The sequence below is a fragment of the Photinus pyralis genome, unplaced genomic scaffold (assembly GCF_008802855.1).
Source record: "Photinus pyralis isolate 1611_PpyrPB1 unplaced genomic scaffold, Ppyr1.3 Ppyr1.4_LG5, whole genome shotgun sequence".
NCBI lineage: Eukaryota > Metazoa > Arthropoda > Insecta > Coleoptera > Lampyridae > Photinus > Photinus pyralis.
In genome coordinates this window covers 25,288,687-25,303,336 of record NW_022170596.1, presented here as the reverse complement: position 1 = coordinate 25,303,336, position 14,650 = coordinate 25,288,687, and the positions used below count along the sequence as shown (strand labels likewise).

Below are 14,650 nucleotides of genomic sequence, written 5' to 3'. Positions count from 1 at the left end.
TAAGAACGCAAAGTAAAACACAGAAATTGTAAAAATTTTGTTGGTCGGTTTCAGTTCAGGTTATAAACAAATTGAGTGCGCAATGGGTGAGGTGAGCAGGTGGCAAAAATTCTAAAGAAGGCAGAAGAATAAAACTTTAACAAAAAAATCGGGACGCTAGTGAGTCCCACCCTTGGATAGGTAACATTGGACCCTCGTGCGGAAATTTGTTGTCTATAGTCACAGCCTTAGATGTCGTAACTAACATGGTTACAGTATTATCATCCCTGTTTCTCTTCACGGCGAAAAATCTTAGTTTACAAACAACAAGTCAATACATACAACAAACAATTAACTGCCTTCCAGATAGCTGATCCAAACAAAAATAAAAATTAAACCTCGGGCCAAGAGCATGTAACAGACATCAATGAATTAATATTTACCATGAAGTTCATGATAGAACACAAAAATGTAATAGTAATAGGAATACGAACAATAGTAGACCCAAAACAAAATAACGCGAAAAACATGAGGCTTGTTTATATTACTTAAATCGTACGTTATGAATTCAATCAATACTTTTGTACTGTTTACAGATAAATAATTTATTCAATGTGAGAATGATGATGACGATGTACACAAAATATAACGTTATAAAACAAACACAGTACAAACGTGTGATACATACCTGACGACAGACACAAAGTTAGACTGCTAAAATTTGCCAAGACTTTTATTTTTCGGACAAAACGGGAATTTTTGCCACCATCTCCTTATTCCCATGCGTTGACCACATATTCTGTCCTTTGCATCCGGTTCGAAGTGCAGGATTATCACCTCCTAAACCGCTTTTGTTTTTCGACTAATATAGGAGACTCTTGGTATATACTATTTAACTTATTTAAATGTTTGCCCTTGTAAGTTGTAGACGAAAGTTCTTATTAAGAACCTTAAAAAATCTTGAGCAAAAACGCTTATATGCCCCAAGCATGTTTTAATGAATTGAGTATTGCATCACTATCCTGCCCCCAAAAAAATATAAAATAAAAAAATAAAAACGAAGAAACCAAAATTGCCTATGTCTCAATGGGTATGTTTAGACGTAAACGCAAAACACCAAGCAGAATTTATGAGCGATTTTTCATTTTCTTGAGAAAAAGAAACAAATCAGTTGGAATTTGTGCCGAACTCGTCTTCGGCTCCTTCGCCAATCTCCGTGAATGGGCTTCCATTGCGTATCGCATCACTGTCCTGCCCCCAAAATACGTCAAACTGTTGCGGAAGCATTGCGATTCTGATAGTAAAAATCAAGAAACCAAAAACACGAGAAGTGCTTAATTGAACTTGTAAAACCTTGTATGACTGCTTTAGTCTTTGAAAGCCTACCAGATTTCAAATTCTTTGAAGAAGATGAAGAGTCGCAAATAACTTCAAGAGCCTTCTAACGGCGTTTAAATACTTTAATTGGTTTTTAGAGTTCTTAAAACTTTGTGAAAGACGTTTAGGAACCAAATCTAAGGTGTTTGTTAGACGTACTTTGAAGTTCTAAGAGCTCTTGAGCCATTAAATGTCTTTAAAAGTTTGTGTGCGTCTTTAAAATCAAGACTTTCATTAGCTTAAGATCATCTTCACTTTTTAAGAGGTTATGCAAATCTTTGATTGATTTCAAGAGCCTTAAATGTGTTATGAATTTTTAAAATCTTTTTTAAGAGGCTTCAAAAACAGCACCTTTAAGGAATGGGTTTCTCTAAAAGTTTACAAAAGTTTCCAAGAGCATTGTAAAGGCTTTTAGATCTTTTAAAAATTTGGACAGTCTGGTCATGAATTAATTTTCCAAAGTAAGACAAACACAAAATAATAGTTATTTGTTATATAAGACGATAAAAGGATGATTTAACCATCGAGTGAAAACACTCACGAGATGGTTTGTTTCCCTTTATCGTAGTATATAATAGAAAACTTTATTTTATTACAGAAGCCATAGAAATCAGTATAGAACTTTTGAAAATTCTGTAGGTATTTAATTCAGACGTCTAAAATAGCAAGCTTAGGTTCTCCTGTCGTCTTCATGGGAACAATATTGTATTCTGTTCTGAACTTCATTTTATATCGTGCTCCGCGTCTCATTTTTAATAAGAATGACAGATGCACAATGATTTGTTTCACTTTTTCGATCCTAGCCGTTAAAGTGATTATTTTATCTACCTACCTGCACAGTCAAAAAGACCCTCATTCAAACCTATTAAAATGTCAATTTAACATCATGCTGTAAATAAAATAAATGAATTTGATAAAGTTGACGTTTTGATTGAAATGAATCTCCTGCATAAGTCATTTGAAATCAAATGAAGTTGCGTTGAAATTACTACAAAAGCAAAGAAATCAAAAGACGAACTGTAATTTTTGGCTACTTTTCCTATTTTTTAAACAGAACCACGTCTCGTTTCGCCATATCGTCCTTTTAACTTTGCCATCTGACTTCATATTTATTTTCAGTTTAGTAAAAAGCCGCATGCAGACTGAATAGGGGTTCTAGAAAACGAATTACGTAGCCTATTTTTATATTTAAAGTTCATTCTGAAACTGCGGTGAAAGACAAGAGGTTTACTTCAGCAAATACCGTGTTTGTAATCGCATTCGCACTCGTAGAATTACTTGTTGAACATAAAATCCTATCCCGACATCAGATCAGTCCATTTTGCTGACGTTAAGCGTCGCTCAGAATCCCATCGAAGAATAATGGGGCCGAAGCAACGAAACGTGGAAAGGAAAACGCGGTAAGTAAATATTATGTCAATGTGCCGAAGAAAAATTGAAAGGAGGCGAAGAAAATGGTTCGTTAGGCACACGCGACATGTTCGGAATCATAAGAAATCCCAGAAGAATAGAATATTACATAAGACAAACGTCTATAATCATCAAGATGAATGTCGACATTTAAATTCATAGAAATTTGAAGGCACGCATCGCTTTTCGTTGCGGTACGTGTTTCCGGGGTTGAATTTTTTTAAGATATAGGTACCGGACATAACGGTTATTGCCCTAACCGAACCGGAAGTTCTTAGGCTTTTGGATGTAAATTTCTATTCTTCGGGAATAATAATTAAAAGAAAAGGACGGGGAGGGTGTGCGAGTTCAACATATTGAATTTTCTGTAAACGCCAAATTGTGTATGGAATAAGCCGATTTGGTTTTTTATTTATTTGATTTTGTAAGGCGAAAGTAGCCGATTGTTTTCATGCTTGACGTGCTCGGGACTCGGATAGGAAGGATCAGGCTGCGGAAGGATTCCCGGGATAGTATGACGTCATACACGGAAGCGCGTTGACTTTTCTGGTTTTGCTCCGTCCATGCCGTTTACCGGTTTTTCGTTTCTTTTAAAAACGTGTGCTTGCTTTAGTTTTTCGGACCACGTTGCGTTCAGGAGTTACAGGGTTTAGATTTAAATGGATCCGGGGCCGAGTTGTCGACGTCAATTAATTTCTCGTAATTATTAAGGGATAGTCACGCGGTTATTATATACATTATTAATTATTAACAAAATAGGGTGTGAGAGGATGAATATGGGTCATTGTTTTATGTAGCCGTGCGTGACACCGTGAACCACCACTCGAATGTTCAGGTCCTGGAAGTTTACGAAGGTATGGTCAGTTCATTGTCCTGAAACGTGCACGGTAATGTAAACTAGATTACCGACAATTAAAGTGTAATTTACTGTAATTGTCAAAGTCCGATCGATTATTAAACCAACGCAGACACAAACGTCCCGACGATTTAGTTTTTCGCAACACTTCAATATAAAGTTGAGTTGTAGATTTATCGATAGTACTGCGTATTATTCCCGAGGGTGAATATCCATTAACCCTCTTGGGAAGCGCGTTTATTTTTATCACATCTTTCTAATCTGCTTACGTAACAGTAAAATGCGTAGCCCTATCTGAATTTGAAATTTATCAATGTTTCCATGAAAAACGTGTCGCAAGCAGCAGTAAATATATGCAACTCTGCCGATGACATAAAAGAAGGGTAAAGATTTAGGTACCTATATTAAAAGTGGGGTTTCGTGCTAATGTAGTCAGCCACTTCAGACATTAAAATATGAAGTGGCAGATCGAACATAGAGATTCCAACTTGCATTGAATTTATGACGCTTTAAAGTGCAATTTTTTTGTATTGTAGTGGAAGAGATGCTCCTTTACCACGTTTGTAGTGGGATTCGCTTTCTATTGTTGTTCGAAACCCCTTTCCTTTACAACGCGATGAATTTTAAATTCGGGAGATTTTTTACAAAGCACCACTTGCACTACCCCAAAATAGAATGACGTAAATTTAATTTCACTTTCTTTACGTATTTTCAGTCAGTTTTGTTCTTGGCGTGGGCATTGAGACGAAAGATCAAGGCGTGCGAATTCAAGGGATGTTGTAACAAGAGCGTTTAAAAAGTTTCTTAGATAATCCAGTCTGCACTTGACTTGTAGTATGTGCTCTTTGATATTTGAGGAAATGCACTTCAAGAATCGAACTGAATTGCAAACGGCACTCAGTTTAAGCGTTGAGTTTTCTCTCAACGGTTTAAGTATTCTCAGTCCTATTCAGTTATAACACATTTCCTCCTATGCCGAGTATTATCTCCATTTTCATTAAATGAGTTTAGATATTTCTATACAAAGAGTTTAAATGAACCAGCCAGGGGCTACTGATGAGCCGTATTTCTGCGTGGCTTAAATACTCATAATAGTAACAAGTTTCATTTTTGGTATTTAAAATTTTAACCTAACGGTAACGGGATTCTCCTATACATGCTATCGTTTTGACTATTTTTAATAATAGGCTATTCATCAGAATGATCGAGAAATGGCTTCTCGAAAAATGTCTTTAGATTTTTTTATGGATATCTTACTTTATACTTTCAGAATCTCTTTGGATATTTCTCAAAGCTCTCTGAAATTTCGGTCCGTTCACTTTCACTTAGTTAATCGCCAATTTTTTTAATAAACAAATAAAGTTGGCATACCTAATCGATTTTTATACAAATTTGTACCAAAGTTAGTTTCGTTGTTGTTTAAACAATTGATTAATTAGTTAAAAATTATTAATAAACAGTGTACCTATAGATTTAATATAGGAGTAATTTGTACCCACAAGCATTTCTGTAGAAATTTAAATTTTTTGCATTTAAATCTCGTTGAATTTTTTGGGGTTTGTAACGAAAAATAACAAACAATTCAATAAACTATGTCTTTGTCGTCAACAATGAATCGTGTCAAAGAACTGTAGATTTCGAAAATCAAGTTGCAGGATTCGTCGCTTTGGTCAGCTATCAACGAGTCGTGTGTTATACAGGGTGTAACGAAATTCACGCGCACGTACAATGGGAGCTCAATTCTGAGATAAAGCTGAATATAAAACCCTATTAAACTTTTTTGATCAGATAAATACTTTTCAAGATATAAGGTTGCAAATAAAATGAGAAAGAAATGAAGAATTATTTTTTTTTAATTAATAAGAAATAATAAAACGCGGCGCGAATAGATTTAAATTAAATGTAGGTTGATGATTCCTTGTTCTTATTGCGAGTGGATTTCCATTAGCCCAGATTATGATAACTGAAAATCCAAGCAATACATGAAATAACACCAGAAAGTTAAATAATGCATGCCAATTGTGGACACTATTATACTTTAAATTTACTTGTGCCATTCGTATTATTATTACTCATTCATTAAAAAAAAAATAATTCATCATTTTTTTCTCATTTTTTCTTTAAACATTGTATCTTGAAAAGTATTGGTCTGATCGCAAGAGCGTAATAGGGTTTTCTATTCAGTTTGTTCCAGAATTAAGCCCCTACTGTCTAGGGGCGCGAATTTCGTAACACCATCCCAAGAAGCGGATAAATGAAAAATTTTCCGTCTGTATGTACGTGCGTACGTTGGAAGTTTTACGAGGTAACGGCTGGACGGGTTTGGTTCATCTTTTTGGTAAAGGACGAGGAGGTAACGCATAGTATTTATTTATACACAAATTTCGTTGGAAGAAAGACAAACTACCTATCTTGAGATCATGGGAGGATCTAAAGTAAAAATTGCACAAGGAAAAATAGGCTGCCGTGTTATTTTTACCGTTGGTCACCTCATGCATCCATCTATTGACATTTACACCGTGTAATTAAAACGTAATCCCGCAAAACGAGCATGCGGAGTCGCGCTAGTTTGCTAAAAAATGAATGAATTAAAATCGATTTTCCGGCTAAACTACGCGACTACGAATTCTAATTTTGTGGGTGAAATTAGTCTTTAATCGCCAACGTCATTGGATGGATTGCTTTTCATGACCTAAACAGAGACCTTAAACGAATTAATCGAGGAATTAATAGGTTGATTCTCTACCGGCTATCTCGACGTTGTATGAATGATTTCTTCTCGGATTTCTTTTTTCGTCCCATTCATGTAGAAAGTTCCAAGTAAGGAATTGAAGTGTATACCCCAAAAAAACCGCGGTTTGAACTTTTAGTGAATTTTTAACGCAATTAATCTTGTTATTCTTTTAGCTTGAACGATTGGAAATTAGTACTATTCAATTTTTTTTTCAAAATGCTCTGCTATAAGTAACTATTTTTTGTATTTGTACCTAGAATCGCTGACTTTTTTGTACACTGTTCTTAGTTAGTTAAATTTTCATCTTTTTTACTTCTCTTAACTTTGAAAATTTAAATCTAATTTGTTCGTCAAACTTTCGTTTAGTATCGCTGCATGAAATATTGTTATTACTAAATTTGTGCGTAACAATACAAAAAAAAGGCTTTATGAAACTGATTATCTGTATAATATGACACATAGGTATTACACTCCTAAAATTCGTAATAAAAATACCTACACACTAGTTTTTTCGATTGATTAAAAGGTTGTTTTTCTGTTCGGCCTTGCGTTGGTTTTTCGCCTGTTTGTCTTCAACATCACTTCAATACACACAAGGGGTTTTTTCAAATGGAATAAAATGAAATAAGGACATTTAGAGCTAGCCCAAACAAATTTCTTGTATTTTGGGTATTTCGCAGGGTATTTTTTTAGCAATTCTAAATTTACTCGTGTTACCAGTTTCGTTGGAGGAAGCGATAAATCGCGTTGTCTTGGCGGACGGGAAGAAAATAAATATACGGGACATGACCACTGACCAGTCATTCAATTTTATTGTCTAGGAAAGTGTAGAAAAGCTTTCAATATTTCAATGCATAATTTAAACATTAGATTAGAACAGTAGGCATTTGGACTACATTTATCACCCATTAATTTTCTTATAAACCGAACAAAAATCGTTTCAAGTTACCTCAAAAGTATTTTACTTGTTGCTTTTGGCCATTTCCGTTTATAGACTCTTTTATCCTTTTATGGTTCAGAAAATGCGCCATGGTAGTAACCTTTTATTACTAATTTCAAGCAGCGTTTGATGAAATTACTTTCCAAATATGGTCAATTTGGTTTTATTTTTTTAAAATCGGTTTTCTCTTATTGTTTCGCCGTATTGTTAGGTTTTGCCATATTAGTTTACGTCTTATAACAGTTTTTTTGGAAATGCAGCACGTTGAGATTTCAACTATTTTTCCATTAATGAAAACTGCTACCTATCTGGGAAATTATGGTATTTTCATCTTTTTGATCGACAGATTTCTAGTATAGCTGAGAAATGTTATGACTTCTCTGTTTGAATGTTTAGTTTGATAAGATTTTTTCACGGTTTTCACGGTTTGACATTTTAAATTAAAATTTATTCAAAATTAGCGATTTTGTCGTACTCCTGTTTATAATAAGCATATTTTTGCATATTGTTAATGTGTGCATTCATTATTGCATTCGATTTCATCCAATGTTCACACAGACTTTCGCGTATTTTTTGCAATGGGATCCTGTTCTACAAATTGTTTATGCGATAGATTAATCCAGTCGACACCTTTTTGCAATTAATGGATTATTTGATTGACCACTTATTTTAGCAATACACTTTCGCAACCATTTGTACGGTGGTTTTATTGTTAGAATCTAATTAAAAACAGCACCGGTACCAGGATACAAATTCACTTTAATTTTAGATTCTTAGAGATTTGCCAAACCCGAAATTGCCTAAATTATGCAGATGGTATCGCAACAAATAAATATTAATAACGTACGTTTTATGCAAATATGCATCGGGCATCTCTTAAGCAAGGTAGTTGATCTTTTGTACAAAAATATGGTTTGGTTTTCCAAATTTTTGTTAGTGTAAAAGATCGTTGACTGCGACTATTTCAATCAGATTACAACGTAACAGTTTAAAGAATTACATTCCTAAATTGGGTACACCCAAATACATTTTTTAAAAAATTTATTATTAAGTATATTATTTTTATCGTGCCGGAGTACAATAAATTAACCGTTGTAATTACCGTTTTGGGCACTGTAGGTAACGTTAACCACCAAATTTTAAATTAGATTTCGTATTGGGCCTAATCAAATTTTGTCTCAATGTTTTCGTTCCACAAATTAAAATACCAAAAGGAATTCATTTTTATGGCGCCGTATAAAACGTGTTTCATTTTGATGTGTTAATAATCTTTGTTCCCACTAATAGGCGAGGTCAAAATTTCGAACTTTTCCTGCTTTTTCTGTAGGTGTCTTTGTGTTTGATTCAAAAATGGGTGTGTTGTGCTTGTGTAGTGGTGTCGTGTGATCATTTAGTCAATAATAAATAATAGCTTGAAGAGGATCTGTTAAATCGGGTAAACAACTACGGACATAAAACACCCAATACAATTGTTCTGCTGTTTCACACCACGATTGTGACAAAGGGCCATTTCGTTTATTTGCTGTTAATCGTCGTCTTCCACACAATTTCTTCGTCAGTCTGTAATGCTACTACGTGATTCATTTCGTTTATCTTTCCTATGATCGATTTTTCAGAGACGTTGTACTTTGTATGGCAACTTCCTCTCGCGCAGAAGTTGTAAATGTTAAATGCTTCGTAAGGCTTTAATCAACCGCAACAATACTGTAATTATGGTAAATGGAAAAGGATTCGTTGTAAATTTGCGGTTATATAGTAATCTTCCTTGGTCAGTACAAACGGCAATTTTATCATGGCCACTTACTTATTCGCGTGCAGTTAGCAATAGCATTAGCAATAGATTTGCATCTGTAGTATTAGTTTGCAAAAATATAAAATTGAATATTGAAAGACACAATTTAAACAAAAACCACAGGCCTCAATCTACCCCACTCTCTACAACTATCAGAAAGTGTAACCCACCTCAACCCCTAAACCTAAAGTAACAACTTTGACTAAAGTATACTTCTACTTTGCACGGTTTTCAGTGAAGATGTAGTTTTGATATTCATAATACAAGGAAAAATTTAGACAAGAACGAAATACAATCCCTTAATCTCCCTACCTTGAATTCGCGAAAACGATCACGAAACGTAGTCCACCCCACATTGCCTTTAAAGTATTTCAACATTTGCATCACGCGTGGTTTCTGTCACTGTCAACCGATTCAAAGCAAAGTATTCTTTGATACTATAGAGCCCTTGAGAAATATACTGCATATTATAAGGGATCGCTTTGGTGGAAATATAAGCGTTAGTTATGTACGCAAGATGAAGTTGCCGAGCTATTTCTTTCGGAAGGAAATTTGTTAATTCAATTCAATTTAGGAATGTTAGCTCTTAAAAAGGTACCAATTATTCGTTCATATTTTATAACATTTGTATCCTTAACTAAGGGATAGAGATATAATTTCAATATCACGCCTGGATGAGGTATACCTCTACGTACTTTAAATGCAGGAAACGCCGAGTTTCCTATTGTTCTACTAGGAAGTTGTTAAGACGCACTTATACTTTCTCCCTATCGTCCGATCGCTCGTTCGCTCGATAGCTTCATGTCCATCAATTCAAAAGAGAACGGATGGACCGATTACGATGAAATTTGGCGGGTGGATTCCTTGCGAAATTTGTAGATCGGAATTCGTGCATTACCAATGTAGGGCAAGAAATAAGGAAAGCCCTTTTGACATCTCTGTTACTTGTGAACCGAATTGCATGAAATTCAAACTGGGCATAGCTCTAGCGATATCATATGTATCGTCAGGGTGGCATAACTCGTGTATGTTCTAATGTTAGCATATTCAAATGATGTCTTTATGCCAGAACAAGTCCCTCCAGGATACACGGGTCTGCGCTAACAACGTGACACTAACCAGGATGCCGCGGTTCTCATAATGTCTGCAATAAAACAGGTCTGTAATGAGAAAGGTTGGTTTCCAGGCTTTTGTGCAGTGTTTCATTCCTTATTAATGAGCTCCTAGCGATTTCATAATTTTGCGGTGTCTGTCCGTCAGTACGATATCTCGAAAACGAATGGACTTGATCAAATTTGTAGATCGGAGTTCGTGAATTTGCAATATAGGTAATAAGGAAAATAAGGAATAAGTAAAATATGGAAGGAAATTCGAAATGAGCATCTCTTTAACCAGTATAATACGAAATGCCATACCCAAGAGCTCCTTTGCTATATTTGTTTATTTAAGATAAATAATATTTTGCGTATTGTAAATAATTCTTAGCTATTGCTCGTTGCTTTTTATGTTTTGGGGTAGACTGATTCAATTCTTTACGTAGAAGAGCCTTGATCACTAAAGAGCACTTATAACTGTTTGTGAATGTGGGTGGTTTTGTCCCTGAATGCTCGCGCCAGGAATATTCATCTCTAAGAGCGCTCTCGCCCCTTCAAAAATGAAAATGCGTTCATGGAATGTTTTCCTTTGTAGTATTTGCTTCCAAAATATCCGTCCCCAGAATATTCGCTCCCAAAAAATTCTTTCAGTATATCCGCACCTCTGTCGAAATACAATCACTAGATACTCTAAAGAAAATTCGTGTTTAGGAAAACTCAGAATAGCCCAGTCAATATCTTACCAAAATGTCTTAAACGTATCCAAAAACCCCAAATGTTTGGGGGGGGGGGCATGCCGCAATTTTGAATGTTAGGTTCTTCTTTTCTGTTTTTCCTCAATATCTCTAAAACTATGAACTTTTCCATAACCACTTATACTTACAAAATGAAAGCTCTTTAAATTCCCTAAAAAAATTGCTGTAGCTAGCGCAGATACTACTCGCACCGCCCTTTTATGCCTAAGAGTATGTGTACCAAATTTGATTTCAATAGAATCAGTCATCATCGAGATTTTGTTTGATGCGGATTCCTGGTGCTTCAAAATATGTATTGCCGTAAAAAAAAAGTGGGGGTCATTTTTTACCCTAATGCAATATCCCCCTTACTAAGGTGCGGGTGGTAAAAGCGTTCGTTAGGCGCTATATTTGGCGTCGAAAAATGAAATTTCAGATTTTTCCGTTTCGATGCTGTTTATTTAATTATTAAAACGGCGTGATGTTCAACAGTAGAAGAGGGGCAGCAAAGCGTCCATCTTGGATTTTATTTCGGGTGGCCGTTACATTATTATAGTGATATTGAAGAAATTGTATATTTCTAATATTGAATTAAATTAATTTCATTGCAATAAATAATTGGTCACATTCGCAAATTGACCCGATTCCCAGAATTTTAATTAAATCGAGTGCTTTAATTAATTAATTACTCAAAATCAAAGCCTAATTTCAAAGAAATAATTAAATTAATTAAATTAAATCATTTCCGTCTATTAAAGGCAAAACTACTATCAAAACTCGAATCAAATTCGTCATTAAAAAATATTTTAATTGACCCCAGTTGATCTCGCGAATTAAACCGCAAATGCACAGGGGTAAAATGCAGATAAGAAATGAGATAAAACGGAGCGGAGAAAAATAGCACAATATACAGGGTGTTAATTAATGTCATGCAGATATTTCAACTGCTTCCTTTTTCAATTCGTTGAAACTTTTTCCGTAAACGGACAAAACGCGTTGAACATCTTCCACAACTTTGGTTAACATTCTTCTGCACAGATTTATTATAAAAAAAATGACGAACTGCGTCTTCAACAAAACAAGTAGAGCTGATTGAATTTTAGCGTAAAAAAATGTAAACGCGAATTTTAAAATAAATCGCCAATCACGACGGAACGCCCCAAACGAAACTTCTTATCGCAAACGCCCAGATGTGTCCTACTTCTATACCTTATCTAAATTGTATAATATCCAAAAGCGATAAAAAGAGGATATTACAAAAATTTCTAAAAGGAAAAACAACACCGACAGATGGAAAAGGCGCCTTTGGGGCGAAAACCTTCTTACTTGTTTGCATATTTGGTACTAGACATTAGTACACTTTTATAAGTAAACAAGTTAAAAAGTAATCGTAAACGATTTACATAAAGCGCATTTCCACTTACATTCATTTCCCATTTGTAAGATGCAACTTCTGTTAAAATCGTAAAAATCCGGCCACAAATATGAGAGATAGCGTTGCACATGAGCAATCCATTTTGGACATGCTATTTCAATTTCAGTTTATAAGAAGAATTTCATTTCAATGCATTTCTAAATAAGAAAGTTGGAACTGCGCATGCGCAAACCTAAATTTTGAAACTAATGTTAGATTTTCCTTTGTTCCAAGCGCCTAAATACCAAATTTCACTTAAATGCTTCCATAGATAAAAAAGTTGGCACTGCGCATGCGCAAAATAAAATTTTGAAACTGGCGCTAGATTTTCATTTATTCCAAGTGCCTATGTATCACATTTCATTTAAATTCTTCCATAAATAAAAAAGTTAGCACTGCGCATGCGCAAAACCAAATTTTGAAACTGGCGTTTGATTTTCCTTTATTCCATGTGCCTATGTATAAAATTTCATTTAAATTCTTCCATAAACAAAAAAGTTGTTACTGCGCATGCGCAAAACCAAATTTTGAAATTGGCGTTTGATTTTCCGTTATTCTAAGTGCCTATGTATCAAATTTCATTCAAATACTTTTATAAGTAAAAAAGTTTGCAATTCGGTTTATAAATGGTCGAGATGCGAAAAGGGCACTGTGAATTTGGAATCGATTCGATTCAACTTTTGGCATTGCGTATTATATGGCTAAAGCTATGCCCATATTGAATTTCATGCAATTCAGTTCATAGCTAACGGAGATGTAAAAGCAATCGAACATTTCTAAACAAAGTTATCGTTCACACGGACAGATAGATGGACAGACAGACAAAGGAACAGACGGACAGACCAACAGGCAGACGACAGATAGCAATGCGAAATTATAAACAATCTCTAGGATCGGTAAAAATATGGAACATGTAAAAAACGGTTTTTTGTTTTTTTTACAATAACTTTTTTTGTAAGCGGTACAGAAAAAATTCCTTCCTTGGTACAAGACTCGACACCATAACGAACCAAATAGCGAAAAAAGTAGAACAATAGCTCTTAAGATAAAGAACTAGTAGCGTCGCAAAACGAGCGGACGGACGGACAAAGTGGCCACAATAGGGCATTTTTTTTATTTTTGTGGAAATGCGCTAAAAAGTGATCATTTCGTTTTTGTTGAACCGATAAGTATTTTATTTGCTGTAAACGAAACAAATTTGCTTTTTAAGTGTGCAATATTTGACGCGATTCTACCATCTTCAGTGGTTCATACCCTACACTGCTTTCCCCACTCATAAAATCTAAGGGGATCCTTTATTCTCTTAGTCTTTATTTGAAAGCCTCTAAATTTCACCGCAGGAATCTTTTGCATGAAAAATTCCTAGCGCATTAATATTGATGAATTTCGGGACAAGACATTTTTAATTACATTCATTGCGAAGACGAATTAATTCAAATTACAACCGGCAGCGATTCATTAACGTAAATGTGCTTTAATAAATTACATTCATTTTTCTTTTGCAAATAATCCTCTTTCGAAACGGATGTCTTGAGTTTTTCCAGCCCGGCTGATTTGATATCGTCGGTTCACTGAATTTGAAACAAGCTGCAATTAACAATTGATTCGGCATCAAAGAGAAATTTGGCTGGGTTTAAAAAAATGCCAAATAACGTTTAGAAATCTCGGAATTGCGTTTTTAGCGATTTTCTTTCGCATGAGACCGAAGCGGGTAAAAGGTGCAACAGTAGCTTTCTAGGTAAAATTGTCATTAAAATGCAATTAGAAATTCGTTTGTTTCCCGAATATTGTGCAAGTGTTTGCCAGTTTCCGGTAGGACATTCTTTGAAAGGTTTAAATGCCATCATTACAATGACGTTATTTTTAGTTATTGTTTATGCATCGAGTGCATATTTAGGCCGAACGTTTTCGTCAATGTAATTACTTTCTTAAAAAAGTGCACGGCACCAATCTCGCTACTTACCTTTTCCGAATTATTAGCTGGGGGAAATGAACGCCCTTTGGGGTTTTAATCTAAACACGAAAGAATTTAAAATTGATTGCTTATCGCGCTCGGGGGTGGATCTAATTTTAAATGTCCTTTTATTTGCAGGGCCTAGACAGCGTAAGTTCCAGCGGACAGCTGAGACCTCTAAATGCGGAAATATCGGCGCCGCGAATTGATAGCTATCGCTTTTCGATGGCCAATTTAGAAGATTCGCAAGATGTCGATTTGGACGCAATACTCGGCGAACTATGTGCACTCGAAACGCAATGTGAAAGGGAAATTGGAAATGCAAGAGATAAACGTATATCAGGTAAATGGTTTTCGTTTTATCAT

The 14,650-nt window shown here is 35.0% G+C and overlaps 1 protein-coding gene across 2 annotated transcripts in view; it reads left to right on the top strand.

Moving 5' to 3' along the window:
* LOC116170836 (ras-associated and pleckstrin homology domains-containing protein 1-like) overlaps positions 1 to 14,650 on the top strand; it is a 96,027-nt gene that overhangs the window by 75,875 nt on the left and 5,502 nt on the right. For both annotated transcript variants that reach the window (XM_031487363.1, XM_031487362.1), the window contains one exon: positions 14,423 to 14,627. In XM_031487363.1, the coding sequence (XP_031343223.1) occupies positions 14,423 to 14,627 (205 nt within the window). The remainder of the gene's footprint in view (positions 1 to 14,422; positions 14,628 to 14,650) is intronic.